Consider the following 20,250-nt stretch of genomic DNA (forward strand, 5'->3'; position numbering starts at 1 on the left):
GAGCAGAACTGAGTAAAATGGCAGCTTGAATACAACCCCAAATTTTGAATCTTGATGCAGAAGCCAACTATCAGAATGATACATCTTTCTGCCTCAAATGATAAAACAGCTTTCTCACAACCTAACACACAGCACCATCTGGCATGAACTGAGGAAACGAAGAACTTCTGGAAGAGAAGCACAAAAGCAGTTTTGTTTCTTCAGAATTGTGCAAGATATTGACAGAAGTCTTTCAGAAACAGTGATTTGACTGCAAATATGGCTCAGTGAACCCACGTCCTGAAGACATGTGTGTGCAGCTAATGATCTTTAAAAAATGTTGAATTGCAGTGATTGGATATGGGACAGGCACTGTCAGAGTTAAGACAGTGTATGTGGAAAGTCCTCTGTCTACCAAACTGGCTGGGTTTCAGAACATCATCTCACATCTCCTACTGAGAAATTTTAGGAGCTCAGGACACATTTCTTCAGCAGAGCTCAGCAGTTACTCACACAAGGAGTGACTACAAACACCCAGCTGAGCTGTTCTTTGAGCAGCACTGGCTGCTGGCTGGGGCTGAACGCCTCCCATGTGCAGGGGGACAGGAGTGGTCTGAGCCCATCCCCAGGAGGGATGAGGAGCTGGCCCCCACAGGCACTGCTCAGGGTTAGCCTCAGATGATTGCAGTACAAACACAAAGGGAGCCAGAGCTTTAGACTGCTCTGCTGATATCAGCACAGATTTATTTCAGCATTGCTTCTGGAAAGTGACTTTTAGCGCAGACTGTTTTCTCAATGATCCTTAAAAGACACTCCTTTCTTTCTCATCACCTTCACCTAAGGCAAGAACATCCAGTAGCATTGATCTATTTGCTGCTAGTTTTCATTAATTTTACCCTCCCTAAGGGTGGTGCAGCTTTGGTGCCAGCTAATTAAAACCTATTTAGGGATGCTCAGTGCACTTTATCAGACCAGAATTAGCTTTGCTGCTTTAATGAAGACTACAGTTTTCTCTGTTATTACCAAATAAATGTTATTATATCATATTGCATTATATTTGTATTGCATGGCAAAGATACAGATGGATTTAGAAACACTTATCTGGGTTGAGGTACATACAAAGATGCCACATTAAGTAATTATGTAATATTTCTTTAAATCCTTTCACTTAAGTAAATATATATAACACACCAGCACATTAGTGAAGTACTGGAAGAAGCTGCCAGCTTTATGCTCCCTCTAGGAAAGTACCAAGTAAAATGCATTAATGAAAAATTGTGAATGTCTGGTAATGAATATTATTTATGTACAACAATTATTGAAAGTGGATGAGCATTCACCACCTTGAACTCAACTGCTTCACTAATAAAGACTCTCAGAAAGAACATATGTTCCCCAGATTTTAACACTCATGCGAGGTTAATTATCCAGTGCAGATAGCCCATATCAGAGGGTATTTTGTACTGCTGGAGAATTAAAAAATGCATCACATAATAAATAAATAAAAAAAGACTGTTTGTTGGAAGTTACTTAGAAGCAATTCTTGTTTATTCCATACATCAGTAATAAATAATTTGTCAATACCAAAGCTGTGCATTTTGAACCTGCACCCAGTGAATTCAGGGATAAAGGTCCCATGTCAGCACTGCAGGACCAGAGCTTTTCTGCAGTAGAGAAGTGACTGCACCACATACCTGCTAGCTGCTTCTCACAACATCCTTTAAAAACTTGGGCACCACAAGGATGAAACTGCTGAAAAGTCCCACTAATTACCTCAAAAGATTGTACATCAAAGAGTAGAAACAGAAAACTCATTAAAGGCTCGACAGACTAGAAATCTGCTGCAATCTTACTACGCATTAGTAGCATACACTGTACAGAAAGGCAGTATTTTAGGATTAAACTAAAATAGATGTAGTTGCAATCCACTCAGTACATTTTAAAATATGAGTTGAAATTGGTTTCCTTCCAGAATTTTTGCTGGAAACATGTCGAACCAGACCTCTGTTCAATCTAATATTCCAAGCAATGGTTGATGTTTCTCTGAGGAACTGAAGGAATATTTGGCTGAGGAACCCAAGTCTCTCAGCATCGTAATAACCTGGCACAATGTGTGAAAGTATTTTCATCACCCACAAATCTCCTGTGCTCTCCATTTACTCCTTTCACAAATGCCACATACCTCTAACAGTCTCATGACCCTCCCTAGAAACAGAAGACAGGTCCTGCAAATTGAAGATGTTACAGAAAATGAAACGGTTTCCTAACTGAAGTCCCCGATTAATAGGGAACTGCAAGATGTTTTCTTGAGATACAGAAGGTGTTAGCTGGTGACTCATCAATCATTTCCCTTGTTTCTGGTTGACAAAAGCATTAAATGATGTTAAAACCATAACTATTTGATGTGGAAAAGCAGGACTAAAGCTGCAGTAGATAGAAGGACGTTACCTGGTTGGCACTGTGAGAAGTGGTGGGTTTTTCCCTTAGTGTCGAAGAGACGCACATGCACAAACAATGTGATGGGTCATGAGACAGGCTCATAAAAACTTACTGTTGTTGCAATGCTGAGCTCAAGGAGAAAGAACATGGGCCACTTTAACATTAGGCTGCTTAAGAACTTTGTTATAAGCACAGAAGTTCAATCTACTTTTGATATGAAAAGAAGCATTTGTATTGTGTTAATTGCGTAAGTATAAAATCTTGAGATGTGTTAATTTGTTGAAGAGGAATGGATTAGGCTGGAGAGAAGGATACTTTGACATTGAATGATGAGGTTCTTTTACATAAGAAAAAGAGATTTTTTTCAAGGTCTACTCTCACAATAAGGATTCTGATGAAGTATTATAAAGTCGCTGTGACCTGACTGACTCATAAATATAAACAAATTTATGTACAGCAATGCAATAATGTACCTGTGATCATATTTAACTTGATTAATATGTAAACAGGATGACTTGGATTATTAAAGGTCATTTTTGAAGAATGGATCTTGTGTATTTATTAGCCTGTGTTCATCAGTTTGTTCAGCTAAACCAAAGAAGCCATGATAACCTTGACACTTTCATGAGATATGTGAGCTCATTCCAACTCCAGAACCACAGCAGCAACATGTGCACTTTGTGAATGGGGGCAGGCTCCTCCTTATGTTCCAGTAGTTTGTAAATAGGAAAAATCAACTGTCACCAAGTTCTGACAGTTTAGTAACATAGTGAAACAAGTACATTTGAGATAACAAGCCTTTCTACTTCAAAAGCTAAGTCAAAATTTCAGACTACATCAAGCTGCTTGTAAGTATCTGTATCTTTAATTTGGTGAGAATAGCAACAGTCCTTCCCAACCTCAAACTCATGATGTGCAAATTAAAAAATTAATATTAAGGCACAGCAGTGATCTGGAAACTCCTTCCTAGTAAGCTCAAATGAATATGTATTACAGGTGCTCTTCCATGCCAAAAAACAGATGACCTGAATTTTTGCAGCTTGGTTGCAAATTCTTGAAGTTTGTGGTCTTAATTCCAGAAATCCAGTTTCTGCTTTGAACAGGCTAATCCAAACAGTGGCCCTCACACTTTCACCTCTTACAGCCTCACTCGAGTAGCATAAATACACATTATCAAGCAAGAAAATAGAATTTCAGCATAATACTGGTAAAAACCTAAATCTATTCCAGTATCTCTGATAACCCATTTTCATCAAGAAACTGAAATAATGCATAACGCTGAGGTCTGTGTTTAAAGTAAAGCTACAGTGAATCTCAACACAGAAGAAAATACAATATCCAGAATTATCCTGAGGTTGTGCATTTGGAAATGTTTGTGTAGGATTATCCTCTTCAAATAAAATGTCAATTTAATCAATAGTAAATTGAGCTGAAAACAACACACATTTGAAAACATTTCAGGAAGACATCCAATATTTTTGGGATTCAAGCCAACAGAAATGGAATGAACAGAAGGTAGCGTAGGTGGGGTAAATGGGGCCTAGCTGCTGCTTCATCAAGTGCTTGTAACAGTCAAACGCATATAACAATCCATTAAAAACCTATCTGGGGACTCATTTAGTAGCTGACATCCCGCATGGACTCTTCTCACATAGCTTTTGTCAAACATTATAATTGTTCTTCACGTTTAAGACTTACCGGTCTTTTCCTGTCTCCTTCTTAAATATCGCATCACAGTAACTCATGCGCTTCTCTGTCGTCACGTAGATTTTGGCAGTTGGGTAGCTGTCAACAGTCTTCTTCAGCATGTTGTACACAATGCCATTTCCATCCCTCCTCATGTTCCTAAAAGGACCCCAGATCACGTAAACGGTGTTGTTGGTTTCCTTGAAAAAGTACTCCGGATTCTTGAGCAGGAGAGGCACGCTTGTGTGAGAGACCACTCTGACAGTTGTCCTCTTCCCAACATCTTCCTCATAGCCCTTTGTGGGAGCATTGTTCATCCTCCATATGCAGGAGGACTTGTCTATCTCGGTGCCCACCCTCTGGCCAGCCATCTGTCCCGAGTTTGAAACAATGGCACAGAGGTCACAGTCAAGTTGTAGAGGCTGGAAGACAGGAAACAATAATATATATTGCAGGTTTTTCTCTTTAAAACATTAAAGACTGGAAATTCAGTTAAAAGAAAAACAGGTACAGTACAACAAATTGAAAGTAATGCCTCTCTTTAAAAAAACAAAACCACAATCCCCATGTGGCAGAGCTGCTCGGAAACTCTGCCACTACAAAGCTCCAAATGCAAACCTCCTCAGTGAAATAGGCAGTTCCAATCTTTGCCTTAGTTAACACCTTGCAAAGTCAACTATACAAATAATCATTCCTTCTCGTCCTCTAAATGTTACTCTTTTCACTAAAAAGCAAGGAAATAAAGAAGCAGCAGAAAGTAATATTTAGAACAATGGCTTCTCTTTTAACAAGGTGTCAGCAATAGGAAAAAACCTACTAAAAAAGTAATGCTGGAAGTTTAACTGTACATTAACTGTGTTTCGTGGTTTTAAACTAGTAACTAAGAAAATTACTTATTTCTTGCTGTGAGATATGGATTAGAACAAGAGCAAAACAGGCATAAAACTTAAAAGGAATAAAGGAAGTTTATTGACAAACTACAATAATAAGAACACCAGAATAAACTTCCAGAAAAACTTTTTCATCCCCTATCTACCCACTATTCCCTTGTTCACATGACAACAGAGACAAAAACTTTGGAACTTTGGTGGTTAAAACAGTCCCAATTCTTGCTACAGTCTTTTCACCAGTCTTTGTAGAGAAACAGAAGTTTCTTCCTGTTAATTTATGGAGTTTCTCACAAGAAAACTATTTGTGTTATCGTTTTCCATTGCCCTAATGTTAGCTGCCCAGAGCTGCTGTTATCAGAGCCCTCTCCTCCCATTTTCACATCACTCTGAGGTGTGTATGGGCCATGAGTCTAGGGATAGCATTTTAAGGATGTTATTCAAAGGTAAAAAGTCTTCTTCATCTGTTTCTGTGAGCTTCACTAGACAACAGTTTTCTCATTGCCTCTCAAGGCTTCAAATCTCCCAGCACTTCACTATACCATAATTACTCTACTTTTTACTCAGATTTACACTTTGAACACTTTATTCCTCCCTACGTATTTTATCATAAATTAAAGGAGTTCTTTTCAGGACTTCATTGTCCATCTCCATAGTTTTAACAGAAAGATATTTCAGCTTAATTAAAGCATCTTCTTAATTCTCTACCTTTTCTGAAGCTTCTTTTCTTTCCTGTCACTGGTAGTTTATAAAGTCTCTTTTCATGTTGATCACTCTCTTTTTTTCTCTCTGGATAAAAAGATTAATCCGCAAGTCTCATCTGGGTAATGAAAGAGTTAAAATCTTGCCCAGGCTGTTGTAGGTAGTTCTGTGGCCTCGGCCGGTGCAGGAACTGGAGCCGTCTGCGATGGAGAGTTCCTCATGGCTGCTCTGGAGAGTGCAGTCGCTGCCCCAGCCCACTGCAGGTCCAGAGCCTCTCTCCTTCTTCACTCAGCAGTTTCTAGTGAATTTAGTTACAGCAAAAAACTTGCAGCCGAGCCAGAGATCAGCTCGGCCCGGCCCGGCCCAGCCAGAGCCCGGGGAAAACCCCCCGCAGGGCCCGCATCTCCCAGCTGGGAGACGCGGCAGGCCCAGCCCTGTCCCCGCCCGGCCGCATGGCCTGGGCTGGGAACGGGAGGCCGGAGCTCCGCCACTCTTCACAGCCAGGAAAAGAGAGCCAAAAGAGCTCTGGTTTTACACTTTAAGGTAGGGTTCACAAATTGATCCCACTTTTCAATGGCCTAAACTGCTGTCAATTCTCAGCAATGATCGATAATTGGTCAGGAGAAAAGACTCCAGGCAGTTCCCAGCAACTTCAACTTCCTTAAAGGTAAAGTAACTCCATGACACTGTGTTTGTGTCTGAATGAATAGTTCCCAAATTTGTGACAGAAGTCGAATGCGAGATGTAACTCTAAAAAGCAGTCTAATAGTATGAAAATCCTGCAGCTGGAAAGGAAATGTGGACAGAGAAATATGTCCAGAGAGCAGTTATGATCCATGGAAAATGAGAGGCAGCTGGACTGGTGACACCTGAACTAGGAACTTAATCCTGAGAACACTTCAGTTAAAGACACTATTTCCTGACCACGTTCTAGGGTGCTATTACTCCAGTATGAACTGAAAATAGAAAAAATCATCTAACAGAGATATAAGGACCTATCTGATGTTCCATTTGTCACAGGATAAAGAGTAAATGCTTTTCATTCTTTTGTACCTACAGACTAAAAGGAAATGCCCTCTATTTAAATTTGATTGTATAGAGTTCAGTTAGAAATCAAAATCAAATGAAAACTAGATCCATCAAAAACCCCCCTACAGAAGATCATCCAGGTCAGAGATAACCTACATTTTTTTTTTGTATGGTCACAGACTTGATTCTCTGTCATGCTCACAACTGGGAGCCAGTGACCTCAGTTTAGTATTTTTTAGGAAGAATTCCCTTCACGTTCTTTGGACATTTACTCTGACAGAATGCTAGGTGCTGTTCTGATCAGACTTGTGGTTATTTCTCTTCAAAAATCACACCTCATTTAGCTGATGTGAATGAATAGCCTGCCTACATTTGACCACTATAACCCTAGGATGCAATTGCTGACAAAAAACCCGAATTCTTTGATAAGGGGGGGAATAATGCAAGGACAAGAGACAAACATCTGAAGTGAGCCAAACTGTAAGAGCTAAAATATCTCATCTTTGTGTGACAAATATTGTACTGAATTAAGGTGCATCCTGCAAGACTTGTGCAGTAAACCTCACAATTTCAAAGCTTTGATTTCTCTGTTGTGATTGATTTGATTTCGTTATGTGTCTGGTTCAGGAAAACATTCTTTCCTCATTTCATCAGTAACTAAAGATTCCTGATTGAATGCAAAAGCATCGTCAGTGTTTCCTTTACAGAGCACCATGCATTTTTTATAGCTGTTACAGTTTTAGAGAGCTGTCCTGCATGGCTCTCTGACAGCAGGGATGAAATCCCAGGAGATGCAGCTGAACGCAGCCGTCTTTCTGTTTACTGCTTACTTACAGAAATTCTCTCTAAGATACATTATGAGGACATGGCTGGGTGACCTAAACAAATCCATGGGCATAACTTATATCGTAGAATGAAGTGAATTGTTACAGTCCCAGTAGATTAATTTATAGCTTTCAGGGTGAACTTTCAAACTAACAAACGCTGAATATGAAACTGCTAGATAGGAAAAGCCAATTTGGTCAAGAATCTGGTTCCATTTAAATTTGTCTCATCCTCAGAGCTGCTTTTTTCACTAAATTCTTCCTTCTTCATTAAAATGGAGCTGGTCTCTTAAATTTGGAATAGTTTGATTTTCTCACCTTAGTTAGAAATGCATTGCACATTTTCTGTTCACTGAGTGCAACTGTTCTGCTTGAATAGGCTGAGTACACTCACTCCTGCAACTGTGTCCCCTGGTTTTCTAGCTCTTTTGTTGTGATTCATTTATCTTGTTCCAATTTATGAAGTGCTTTCATAATACTGAATGCCTATACTAGGTCAACATATAATCTGCTCTTCTTGAACAGAGTCAGAGGCTAACCCGCTCCCAGCTCTATCTCAATAAATATTTTTGCAATGTAGAGAGATTTTTCACGTCTCTATATGCATATTTCTCAACAGAGATCCCAGACAGAGTTAGGAGACTGACTGATACCCATGATAGATATTCCACTGACTCCAGAATCACCCACTGTCTTCATCATCTTTTTGCATCATATCTCCCTCAACATATGAGAAAACATACATCAGTATTCACTGATTGAACCCCATATGGAGACAGGGCAGCAGTTTGTGGCGTTGGTTTGCAAGTGTCACAGACGAGAAGGGCGGTTTCAGTAAGACACATGAATCCACATACAATACAAATGGGTCTTCCAGGCAGTTCAGGCTGCCCTCATCTGCAGAGATGGTCCAGCAGGACCCCAGCAATCCCCAGTGGGATTGAAACAGATTGGCAGGACCACACAGAAACTTGTGCTGCTACTGCTTATCCTCTGTGGATCCAGAACATCAGGCCAAGGTTCACTTCTCACAAGATCTTCCTTCACTTGCATCATAGATACATGAGTTAAAGACAAAAACATTAAGAACCATTCACCTTTTCTTCTCTTTTCATGTACTTTGACATTTATTTCACCTCTAAACATGAAGGGGGCTGAGCTATTATTGCTGCTAGAAAATTGCTCATTTTGTTGCCCACCAGAAGAATGTAGAAGTCCTCAGCAGAGCAGCTGGGTATGGTTCTTACAAATAGTCCCATCGTTTTCTGAATGATACATTGTAACTGTTGAGGAACACTTATATTTTAATCAGTAAAGAAAATGAAATGTCTGACCTTTCAATTTCCTGTGCAAGCTTACAGACAATAGAAAAGATAATTAAAACTGTGAATTAGAACTCACAAAACACTGCCATTTCTCTAGCAAAGAGAAATAGCTGTGTAATAAAGGTCACTTATCAAACAGTTCTAGTTATTAAATCTTTGCATTTAGCACCGAAGTGGCTTCATTGAATCAAAGGTCAAATCATTAAATAACGAAATCAGCCAGAATTAGAAAAGGTCACAAACAAATCCAACAAAAGTAGGTCACAAAACATGATTCTCTTCCACACAGGATTTCATTATTTGAAAAATTGCTTACTTTTCAAATTTAACAACTCCCCCACCATTTCCAGTGTTTCCACCAGGAGACTGCAATTCCAGCTACAGAACCATTTCTATGGGTAGGTTTCCCAATGGCACAGATCTTGGACCACCAAGTTTCCCAGCCCTGTCCATCTGCTGAGGTCCACCTGGGGGTGATCTTAGGCCAGGTCTCTAAACCACAAAGTAATGTCTGGACAGACCAGACACACACCAAGCTCTGGTCTCAGTGGAGACTGATAGATTCACTCCTCAGCTGGACCAAATCCAGCTCAGAACCTCTGCAGATGGAATTTCCACTAATGAAAAGCTGAATTTCTCTTGTGGCTTCTCAGCACTACAGACCAGTGGTGCGCTCTCTCTGACCGACTCTGTTCCACTCTGAATCCCACAACTAATCATGCAGACAGTTAGGAAACTCAGACTAAACTTTCTCAATTGTTACTTTAACAATAGATTGTAATTTTGTAAATTGGACGCAATGCCCATTCACTACATAATGAGGCAATTATTAGCAGCTTGCCACATATTAATTTGCTCCTTTAATGTTGAAACAAATGAGATCTTTTCTTATAATCATCCTATTTGAGTCAATTCTAACAAAGCCGATTGAACAAAGCTCCAGAGAGACTTTCTTTATTTCAATGCCATTTATTCTTCTACTCTTCTTGGATGTCTTTAGAGTTTTAGAGGATACAACATTTATAATGATGCCAATAGGGAATAGATTTTGCCTTTATTCTTCTTGATGTTCTTTTGAGGTCTTTGAAATGAAAGGTACAAGAGAGGCATTAACCGTCTGGCATTGTTTTTATTGCTTTTCTCTACTTTACAAGCAAAAACTGCATTTTAATTTTTCCTGTGTTTCAGTGATTAAACAAGCTGGTTTTATCTACACTTACTCAATTTCTTCCGACCTCTGACTGGGAGAAAAGACTTGCCAAGCTCCTCTAGGAAGACACGCTCAGCACATTAGAAAAAAAGAAAGATAGTATTTTTGTGTTCACCCAGGAAGAACTGCCAAATTAGTACAGCACTGTATATAACTTACATTATATGACTAACATCAAGCAAAAAAATGATAAAAATGATAAAAAGACAGGTCTGATTACCCTGAGTTTGTGTTTGTTCCCTCTTTCCCTCTACCAGCAGTACTGTGGTTTTTTACCTTCAGCAGTTGACTTTGGTCCTAACCCTCAGCATCACATCCCAGTAAACATCTCTGTCTTCATAAAATTTAATGTTAAGATTTCATAAAGATTTTAACATTTTGACATTATTTTGAAAAAAGCCCAACGTCAACATGCATCCCATTTCCAAATAAATAGAATATGATCTGCTTCCTCATAAAACTGTTCCTGAGACTCAAGTGCCTGGGATATTTTATTTAGATGAATGTCACTGATATGTACATGAGTTCTAGTAGAAAGTTTTTTTAAAAAATTGAATGAAGTGGAAGGGAATGCATAGGAGGCACATAATGGGACTAATCTTACAGCAGGAGACTGAATAAATAACCATATTTGAACATCTTTCTATATACACTGACCCAGTTGTTAGAGAACTGTTTGATTTGCAGCTCTTGTTACAGCTCCTTAAAGGGGCTGTACCAGCCCTTTGCTTGAACAAATATCTCGTGGATTCCTCATATCAGTGGTAATGAGACAGAAAAACAAAGGAAGCTCGGACTTTGAGCAGAGGTTGAAACTTGTGCACCGAAGTCACCCACCCCATCTAAACTTTCAACCAGCAAGTGTATTTTTGAAACAGTTTTATTTCTCACGGAAAAAAAAAAACAAACCACAAGCCAGAAACTCAAACCTTCCAAATACAAACCACAGTGTGAAGTGATGCAGTGTCATCTTTCTCACTTTAGAGACAGCTCCAGACAACTCCATGCCAGCTCCTACCTCTTTCAAGATACAGCAGAGCTAATGCTCACCAGAATGTTTTTGATTTTGCTGCTCCTACTGGGAACAATATAGGCGGCTTTGAAACTAAGCAAGATTTACATGGTACATACCATGATACCAAAAGCTAAAAACCAAATGCCTCAAATAAACGTGAGAAAACTCCGAGTAGGAAGAACCAAGAATATAACCTATAAAGAATAAAAGTAGGTCTTGTTATGTATTTTAGGTATTTTCCACTACTTTATTATAAGGCAAAAATAATACCCTCATGATAATCTCATAAAACAAAATTTACTAAAATTGAATAAAAGCCATGTCCAGCTTGATCAAAATAGTTTAACTTTCTATTTTTCAAAAATTGCATTTAAGTAATTTTCTAAAATGTAGTTTAAATGCTCCTCCAATTGAACATTTTGCTTTATTATGAAAAGGTGAAAGAATGGGAGTTCACATCAATGAAACAGTCCCCTTCATTTTTTTATTTTTTTACCAATTTCTAGCTGAAACGTTATGGAAACTGGCACCATTTAAATAAGCCTACACTAGTATTTTCTTCTGGAGTAATAAACTATTGGAACACTCTTGATAGGTCTACTGGTAAAAACAATTTAAAAATAGAAAGGTGTCAGGGAGTAAATAAGAACAGGAGAAACTATTCTGCCCCTGCATGGAGGGTTAATGAAGGATGGAAGCTGCCAGATCCAGGATTTCAAGAACAGAAAGAGCCAGGAGAGGCAGAGCTCTGCAGGAGTGATGGCCAACTGCTGTGAAGGACTCTGGGCTCTGAGAGAGTGGCAGGTGAAGGAAGTTTTGCTCTAAGGCATCTCCTGAAGGATGTGAAGACCTGTCCTGCATGTGCACTCTCAGTCATTCTGCAGAAGACCTATTTTCATTTGTGTCTCAGGTGTCTGGCAAAGTGTCCTGTCCCTAGGCGGGATGGCAGAAGGGACGTGCTCTTATTTACAGGAATGGATCATGTCACAGAACAGGGAGGAAATAAATGGAAAGAACACTCAGAAGAGAAGACAGAGCAGAAAAAATTTCAGACACCTATGAAAGGGTAGAATGTAGTTTAGTGTTTAAAAGGGAAATATGTAAGGGGAAGAAGGATTTGAGAAAAAGCAAAATACTGACATACAGTAGAGAAGATAAATCATGATGTTTGGGAATGCAATCCAGCAGAGAAGAACCAAAATTCCTAAAGGTATTTGTTAAGTTATAAACTAACTGTTGTGAAGAAAACTTCATCAGATGTGTCAATCAAATAACTTGGAAATGACTAGGCAGAGAGAAAAGCTTTTGTCCTCTACACTGCAACTGCTCAAGAAGAAAATAGATGGAAATGGATATGTTTGGTCCAGCATATAGTACTATAGTTTGTAGGTAACCAGAAACCCTTATATCCCTAGGCATGCAGATGCCTGCACCCTCAGATCCACATAATGAACACCTCTGAACTGGAAGAAAAGTGGAATCCTCTTTGGCATATATATATATATAAATATATGTATATATATATAAGCATAAAAATACAAGTACACCCAAGAACATCTGTGGAAATCACTAAATTCCTGCCATCAAACATCCTGTCAAACACTGTTGAGGACTGAATTGCTATGGAAGGCAGGCAAACTCCATCATGCACACACTACGCAGGCAAGTTCACGAAGTAGGCACTAAAATAGCATTCACTCTGAAAAACAACCTATGAAAAAATTAGCTTCACAGCTGTACAAAATGGAAAACCAAACAAATGGCATTAGTTCTAGAGTACTCCTAACTTCATCCCAGAGGTTTAGCTGATGACCATAAATAACCAAAACGTTTGTGACACTTCATCTATCACCCATTTACAAACACACAGGGTTTAAAATATCATGACTTTGTAATAGTTCAAAAGCTGGGAATTCTTCCAACCAAATACTGCTTGCTGAATGCTGAATCCAGTAAGTCATTTATCTTAACATCCACCACATTGCTCACCTGCCCTCAGTACTACGTGATGACTCCTGAATTTTGTGCACAAAAGTTACTGGAAAAACACGATGTAAACCAGACACTGTCCATCAAACAGCATAAACAACTCAGAGCACAACACAGGCTGATCCTAACAGTGGCACCCCTTTTGTCACTCTGCTGCAGAACTGTATTTGCAACAGTACACTTGCTACCAGCAAAACATGTCACTTGATTCAGCAGGTTATTGGTATCATAATATTTAGCTCTAATTTATCTTCTGCAATTCTCTGTCTGTATCACATTTCTTTTCTGCTTTTTACATTTAGTAATAAGGAAGATAAAAATTGTTTCTTGTCTATACAGACATATTTGCTCAGCAAACAATACAAACCACAAGGAGGTAAAATGTCACAACTCAAGGAGACATAAAAGGGAGGAACATCCTGTTAGCACATGGGCTGAATAGCAAATGAATCTCAGTACGAAAGGACAAAACCAATTTTTCACACCCAATAACGTGTGTGGCAGCACAGCAGAGGTAACATGTAACACGTAATCCTTCCTTACAGGGTGGACTCTAGAAAGACATCCTCAACAGCAACCAAGGCCAAAAGAACTCTATCCACAAAAACTGGTTTTTCTTTGCAAGTAATAGTGTCTCCTCAAAATAATGAACGGGAATTCTTACAGTGAAGATGCCTACTGGAAGACTACGTCTAAGGAATTCTCCATCACATATGGAAAACATGGTTTTCTCTAACCGCTGACTTTAATTTGTATTTATTATAAATACCCACAGATGGCGGTAAAGTATATAATGTATACAGCAGATTTGTTCCAAGTTTGCTTTCTCTAATAACCTCCTATTATGAGCACTCACCATTAATCATGGACCATTATCTAGGAACTTAGTTGGCTGAATCACAGATGCAGTAATGCCTGTTAGGTCTCTAATCTAAATACATTTGAAAAAATTAGACTCACAAATAAACTAGGGGACTTCTAATGTGAAGCTCACATCTTGTTTCAGGTCAATTTATTTGGGATTTGATATGGAGAAACAATATCAAGGTAGACAACAAAAACTGTTCAGAAAAACTTCCTGGTATTAACCCCCTGCCTCTTCTTTCCCATGAAAACCCACCTAATGGGCTGGAAGCTTAACCTCTAATTTATTTTGGTTCCATGCTGTCTAGACCTATTATTTAATTTTGTCTCTCTTGGTGGTCTATCTGACAAATTATTTGTATGCATGGAAGGAAAGTGATAAGCTAAAATGCTAATTATCCATTTTTCTGAAATTAAAAAAATATATAATATCCATGCCAGGAATAAGAATAAGGTTTATTACAATAGCATTAAAACCAGTGGCATTTTTCATTTGACAAAATAAGCCTTAAGAAGCTCTCTATGTCCAGTGTTTTTAATTGCAGGATGCCTTATCTGAAAGGGAATACACAGTTGCTTCTGGCCACATTCATTTATTTTCACTAGTACACTGGCAATATTTGCGGTACCACTCTGTGACTGTCATCTGTAAAAATGTTTAAAATTTTCACTAAAAATATAATTTCGGGTTAAACTTTCACTTAGAAAGTGCTAGTACAAAAAATTCATTGTTTTAAATATCTTCTGTTTTAAGATCATAAAAGCATTTCAGTTGCAGAAAGATACAAGATTAAATCATCATTTTGTCAGACACCTGAAATTTCAAACACTGTGGCAATGGGCACTAGGAAAAAAATTTAAACTGGATTGGGAAGCTCTGCTTAAATAATTTGGTAGATGTGTTTTACATTTTTTAAAGTCATTAAAGAAAGCTACTGAAGCATAGCTGCATATTTTAAAACTTTGAAGTTAAAAGTCTGTTTCAAAAGAAAAAAATCATTGTACATATACTCTCTTCTGATTGCTTTTGCATCATTGCCTTGGTGCGTATGTCCACTAATCACCTTTTAATCAGTGTAGATTTCATGCAGACAACAGTTTGGACTAGTTAGTAGGACTAGTTAGTTGGACTAACACCTGCAAGAACTCGGTAAGCAGGAACTCAGGTGGAAACCACTGGGGTTAAGTGACTTGTAAATAATTCAAAGATCCTTCTGTGTCGGTTCTCCTTTCTTATGGGGCCCAACAGTGCAGCTTCTGCTCCCACCACATCCCAAACCAGCCCCATTTACCCCTCATTTAAAAGCCTTTGCTGAAGAAAAGCCTCACTGGCCTCTGCCAAAATCTCACTGAAGTCCAGGCCCTTGGGCAGGTCAGTGCATCCTCAGCACAGAGCCAGAGCAAAACCAAGGTCTGAGGTGCTGAATAACACACACACACACAAATGAGCTGGTAAGTTATGAGGTAAAACATGCTAGAAGCAATTGCAAAACAAAATCTTATTAAAAGATGAAAATAATAAACCCTATCAATCTTTTCTCCACTATATAGTCTGGCCTGACAGTGACATAGTTGCAAGATATAAACACTACTTCCAAAATGGGTATTTATAATCATATAGCTCTTCTACCAATAATTTAAATTTTTAAGAGAGAAATTAGTTTTTAGTCCTTCATACATCTTCAGAAGAAATAAACCACTGCAATGTAACTTACACATGGACCTTCTGGGTAAGTCTATGGCACATTCATTGCCTTCATTTCAGTTAAAAGCAAGATTCCCATTGACATGACCAAAGACTTCATGGAGATTTCACTTAACACAGGAATTTTAGGAAAAGAAATTTGGATTTGCAGTTCATGGGTGGTCAAGATTACAGAATCATGGTGCTACTCCTTTGCCTGGGCAGCAGCAGAGGCCTTTCAGCTGTAATTCTGCTTCAACCCTTGAAAAGGACGTAGAATGTTTTCCTGCTATAAGTTATCTACTCACAAAGCCAGAATGCAGTGCTCCTCCTCTGTGTGTGAGCACACACACTGATGTTCTGGGCTGGATGGACTTCCCTGGTCACTGCTGGAAGCTTTTCCTGCCCCAAGTCTGTCTCTGGGATGGAAGCCTTGAGGCCACATTAGCTTCCACACCAGCATCAGATCTGCATTTCCACCCTGCCTGTGAGTACACAGAGTTTGTGTAGTTTTTTTTGTTTTGTTCTTTTAGACTGTTGGCTTTAATGGAGCTTGTGATTCCTAATGTTTCCAAGGACTGTAAATGACAGCAGGATCTTTGAAACTCGAAAAGCAAGCTTAAAGGTCAACACCTAAGCTCATCAGTGGCTCCGTAGCTCACACTGATAGAGCAATGACTACCATGGTTCTGACAAAACGGGTTCTTGGGGAGAGCAACATGAGAAAGAAAATCAGTGCCCTCTGAGAGCATCTGCCTGCTGTGGCTTGCTGGCACTATGAATACAACAAAATACATCTCAGCTGAGGGCCTAGGAAGAGAAGAGATCAAGGAATACTGATAACTGCCTTCTAAGCAAATAAATTGTGTCTCTCCTTTCATCCTCCTTCTGGAGCAATGCTGCTCCATGCTACAGGCTCTGTTGCACCTCAAGCTATCAACAGCTCACAACTGCACACTGGGAACTGGGAGGGTAAGTTCCCCCTCACTGCCACAAAGCTGGTCTGAGGGACTCAGGGATGCAGCTGAATAAGAAAAAAAAAAAATCAACTGAAGTAAAATAATTATAAAATAATTATCCAAAGGAAATGAACAGGTGTCCAGGTTACAGCTTATACTGAAGAAAAGCATAAAAATAACATTTCATTTCTATGAACAGTATAGAATGGAAATATATATATGGAAAACTTTATATGTAATAAATAAACTATATGTATAATATATAATTAATATATTATATATACAATGGAAAACTCTTCCATACTCAACTTTACTTCTATGTTCTTGTTTGCTTAGTGACTTTAAAAAAAGCACATGCATGTACATATGTATTAACAACACCAAAAGGAGCAAGTGAGAGATGGAGGGTCTAGATTACGTATTAATTTAACTCTAAGAAAATATTTACAAAGCAAATGTGCAAGTTTTGGCATCCCCTCTCTCTGAGTCATACAACTGCAGAATTATAGATGCAGCACGAAGAAGTTTGTGTGTGTCTGTGTTCAGCTACCCCATCATACATGGTGTCAGACATTCACAGTGTTCTCATGGCTAAAAAAGACCAAGGCAGATGAGCTGAGGAGAAAAAAAACACCTGATGGACTATATATATCTCATTTAAAAATAACCCTTTTTTCAAGGAACACACTTTTCTGACAGAGGGCAATTAAACTTTGAAACAGGTGCCCAAAGGATTCTAGAGTCTCTGTTCCTAGAGATTTTCAAAGCTTGAATAGGCATAGACCTGACCTAACCTTGATGTTCGTCTTATTTATAGTTGGTATTGGACAAGATGGTCTCCAGAGGTTATTTCCAACATGCTTTTTTTAGTAATTCTATAGTTCTATCACTACGAAGAACCAAGGGGAACCTCAATGAATTTTAATGAAAAGGCACACATTTTTAATCAGTGTGCTAGGGAACTTTTTTAGAAATAAAGTAACTCAAAATGACAACAAAGTATTGAAAATGGAATAATTAGTAAAAAATTATTCTCTTTTTTTCTTGTCTGTTCTTGGTTCTATTGCCTGTCATACACAAAGTCATACAAAATACAGCATGAGAGAGAAACATTCCTAAAATGAAAATGGACTAAGATTTGATCTGCATGTCCTATGAGAATCCTGCACAGAACCTACACCTAATAAATCTTATTCCAGATAAAATATTACTAGGTACAGTTACTAGACTGGAATCCAGAATGACTACAGGTTCATTCCTGCTGGTTGTGGCACAGGGTATGGGCAGGCAACACGGTGCAATTTCCCTCCTGGCATGTGTGAACCAATGCCTGGACTGCTAAAATGGATGTATCCCACGGTTTAGACTCATTACTTTGTAGGTGTTTGTAGAGAAAGCTAAGTTTACTGAGCCATCCTCACAGGTCTACTTTCTAAGGCTGTCAGCAGTGAACAGAAGGTGATAAATACCATGCCATACCTGGAGACCAGTGCTGGGAGGTTTTGTTACTCATTTTAGCTCTACCAGCTAACCAGTGGTGCCCTCTTCACCAGTACTGGAACATGGCTGAGATGCAGAAGTGGTGCTCAAATGGACTCCAGGGAGAAAAGGGGTAAAAAGAAAGAAAAACCTCCACTGATCCAGAATTAATAGGTCTTCTTCAGAACAGAAAATGAAACTGCTGCCATGTGCTAGTGTCCACTAAGCAGTAAACTGTGGTTTTACAGGCTGAGGCAGAGAGGTAAGCTCTAAGAAATCAAATGCACATTACATTCCAGAAAAATGGGGAAAACTCCCATACCATCAGACCTTCAAAATTCCATCTATAAAACAGCAGAATCATAATGGCTATGAAATGTAGGATACTGAAAATCAATTATGAAAAAGTGTATCATAGGTAAATACTGTATTTATCCCTTCCTCTTGGAATAACCTCACTGCAGCAAAACAGTTGCTGACTCTGTCACAAGACCCTTGCAAAAATCCTGCAGACCCCGTTTTTCAAAAGAGCAATAATTAAAAAATAAAGTCCTGTGGTGCCTTTCCTCTATAAGCCCTGTTTATGAATTCATAGCACAGCATGAAGGTTATTAAAATCCCATATGTGAGAACCACACACGGCACGAGGAGATATGAATTGGCATTCCACAGAGATAATGCTATCTAATGGGCTAAACAAGGAGCATGGCTCCATTCTTCTTCAGAGTACATCTGGAAAGGGCAAAGCATCTGGCTGCTGCTCATGGATACCTGACCAGACACAGGACATTTCTTCTTCTTACCTGTTGATTAATAGGTTAAATGTGAAGAGCATGGCTGTTCTCTTGCCTTGATATTCCCTTTTACCCGCAAACCATTTGATGTGGGGGGATTAAATGCAATTTGGGGTGACCCAGCTGCAGTGACTATTAAACACATTGCTGTTTACTTCCCCATCCACACATTTCAAATCAAAATGTAATTAACTGTGGAGATAACCAATACATGTCACAAATTAATTCTGGAGTGCAGTCTATTTGATAATATAACTATTTTTTCCAAAATTATTCATTTCTTTCCCATTTTATCGTTGAAATGAAACAGTTAATGCTGTGCTTTATTTAAATGCCTAAACTGTTTTGATCCCACATAGCAGAGAGCTATTTTGAACACTATCAGCAGCTGGAAAAACTTCAAGAAAAAGTGAGAACAACTGTTTCTGTAAAAAGGTTTATGGAAAAAACAAAGTACAGACATAGACATGCACCAAAAAATTTCCTCAGTTTTCAAATACTCTGAAACTTTCGTTAAAGAGAAAGCAGTCCATGGTTCTAAAATCCTTGAGTCAAATTTAATGCATAAAACATACTCTACTTAAGGACACTGATCAAAGGTTTGCAAGGCTGTTTCTCTGCCTTGCATGTATGATCAATCAGCCATCAGCAGAGAGACCACAGGTGTCTGATGGGAGTCATCACTAATGCCAGAGATGGAAAGCACTCCAAAATAGGAAAGGCAGGATCTGCCATGAAGCAACAGGAGACAGAATCATTTTCTGGCAGGATTAAAGTCCATGGGCTTGCTCAGTTCTCTGCTATATTGCTGAGGAAGGGTTTCCTTCTCATCCATATCCCTGTGATCACACAGTGCTGCTCAGTCCTCGCACTTGAAATATCATTGCTAAAATTCAGAACTTGGATGAGAGCTGTGAAACTTGCATGCAGATACAAACTTTCTCTAATTTCAGGCCTTTTCAGACTCAAGATTCTCGTTTATACCAATTATACACTCTTTCAGCTGCACCTTCCAATCTTGTCTCTATGTGATAAGCCCTGTCACGATATTGCACTATCAGCTGTTGGATCCTACTTACATGCCACAATCAACATCACTGTCAGAAATTATAACCTCTATCAATATTTTAGAGATGCAAAGGAGGGAAGGCAGTGAAAACAAATTAAGTTTCATAACTAAAATGAAAAATCCTTTCCCCCTAATGACTCCTGCCTTCCAAACTGTCTTTCTTTATGCATGAGACAATTTGACTTGGGATTTGCTCCCTGGCGAGGCTTAGCTACATACTTTGGAACAAGAGACCCACAATGAGAAATACATAAGACATAACAATAAAATTCTGTAGCATGCCATGCCATATAGAGAAGGTTATCCTTCCAATCAC

At 38.8% G+C, this 20,250-nt stretch overlaps 1 protein-coding gene across 2 annotated transcripts in view; it reads right to left on the reverse strand.

Annotated features, from left to right (window-relative positions):
• Positions 1-20,250, reverse strand: part of ST6GALNAC3 (ST6 N-acetylgalactosaminide alpha-2,6-sialyltransferase 3) — a 219,795-nt gene that overhangs the window by 72,534 nt on the left and 127,011 nt on the right. For both annotated transcript variants that reach the window (XM_015636368.2, XM_033516553.1), the window contains one exon: positions 4,117-4,526. In XM_015636368.2, the coding sequence (XP_015491854.1) occupies positions 4,117-4,526 (410 nt within the window). The remainder of the gene's footprint in view (positions 1-4,116; positions 4,527-20,250) is intronic.

The sequence above is a fragment of the Parus major genome, chromosome 8 (genome assembly GCF_001522545.3).
Source record: "Parus major isolate Abel chromosome 8, Parus_major1.1, whole genome shotgun sequence".
Lineage (NCBI taxonomy): Eukaryota > Metazoa > Chordata > Aves > Passeriformes > Paridae > Parus > Parus major.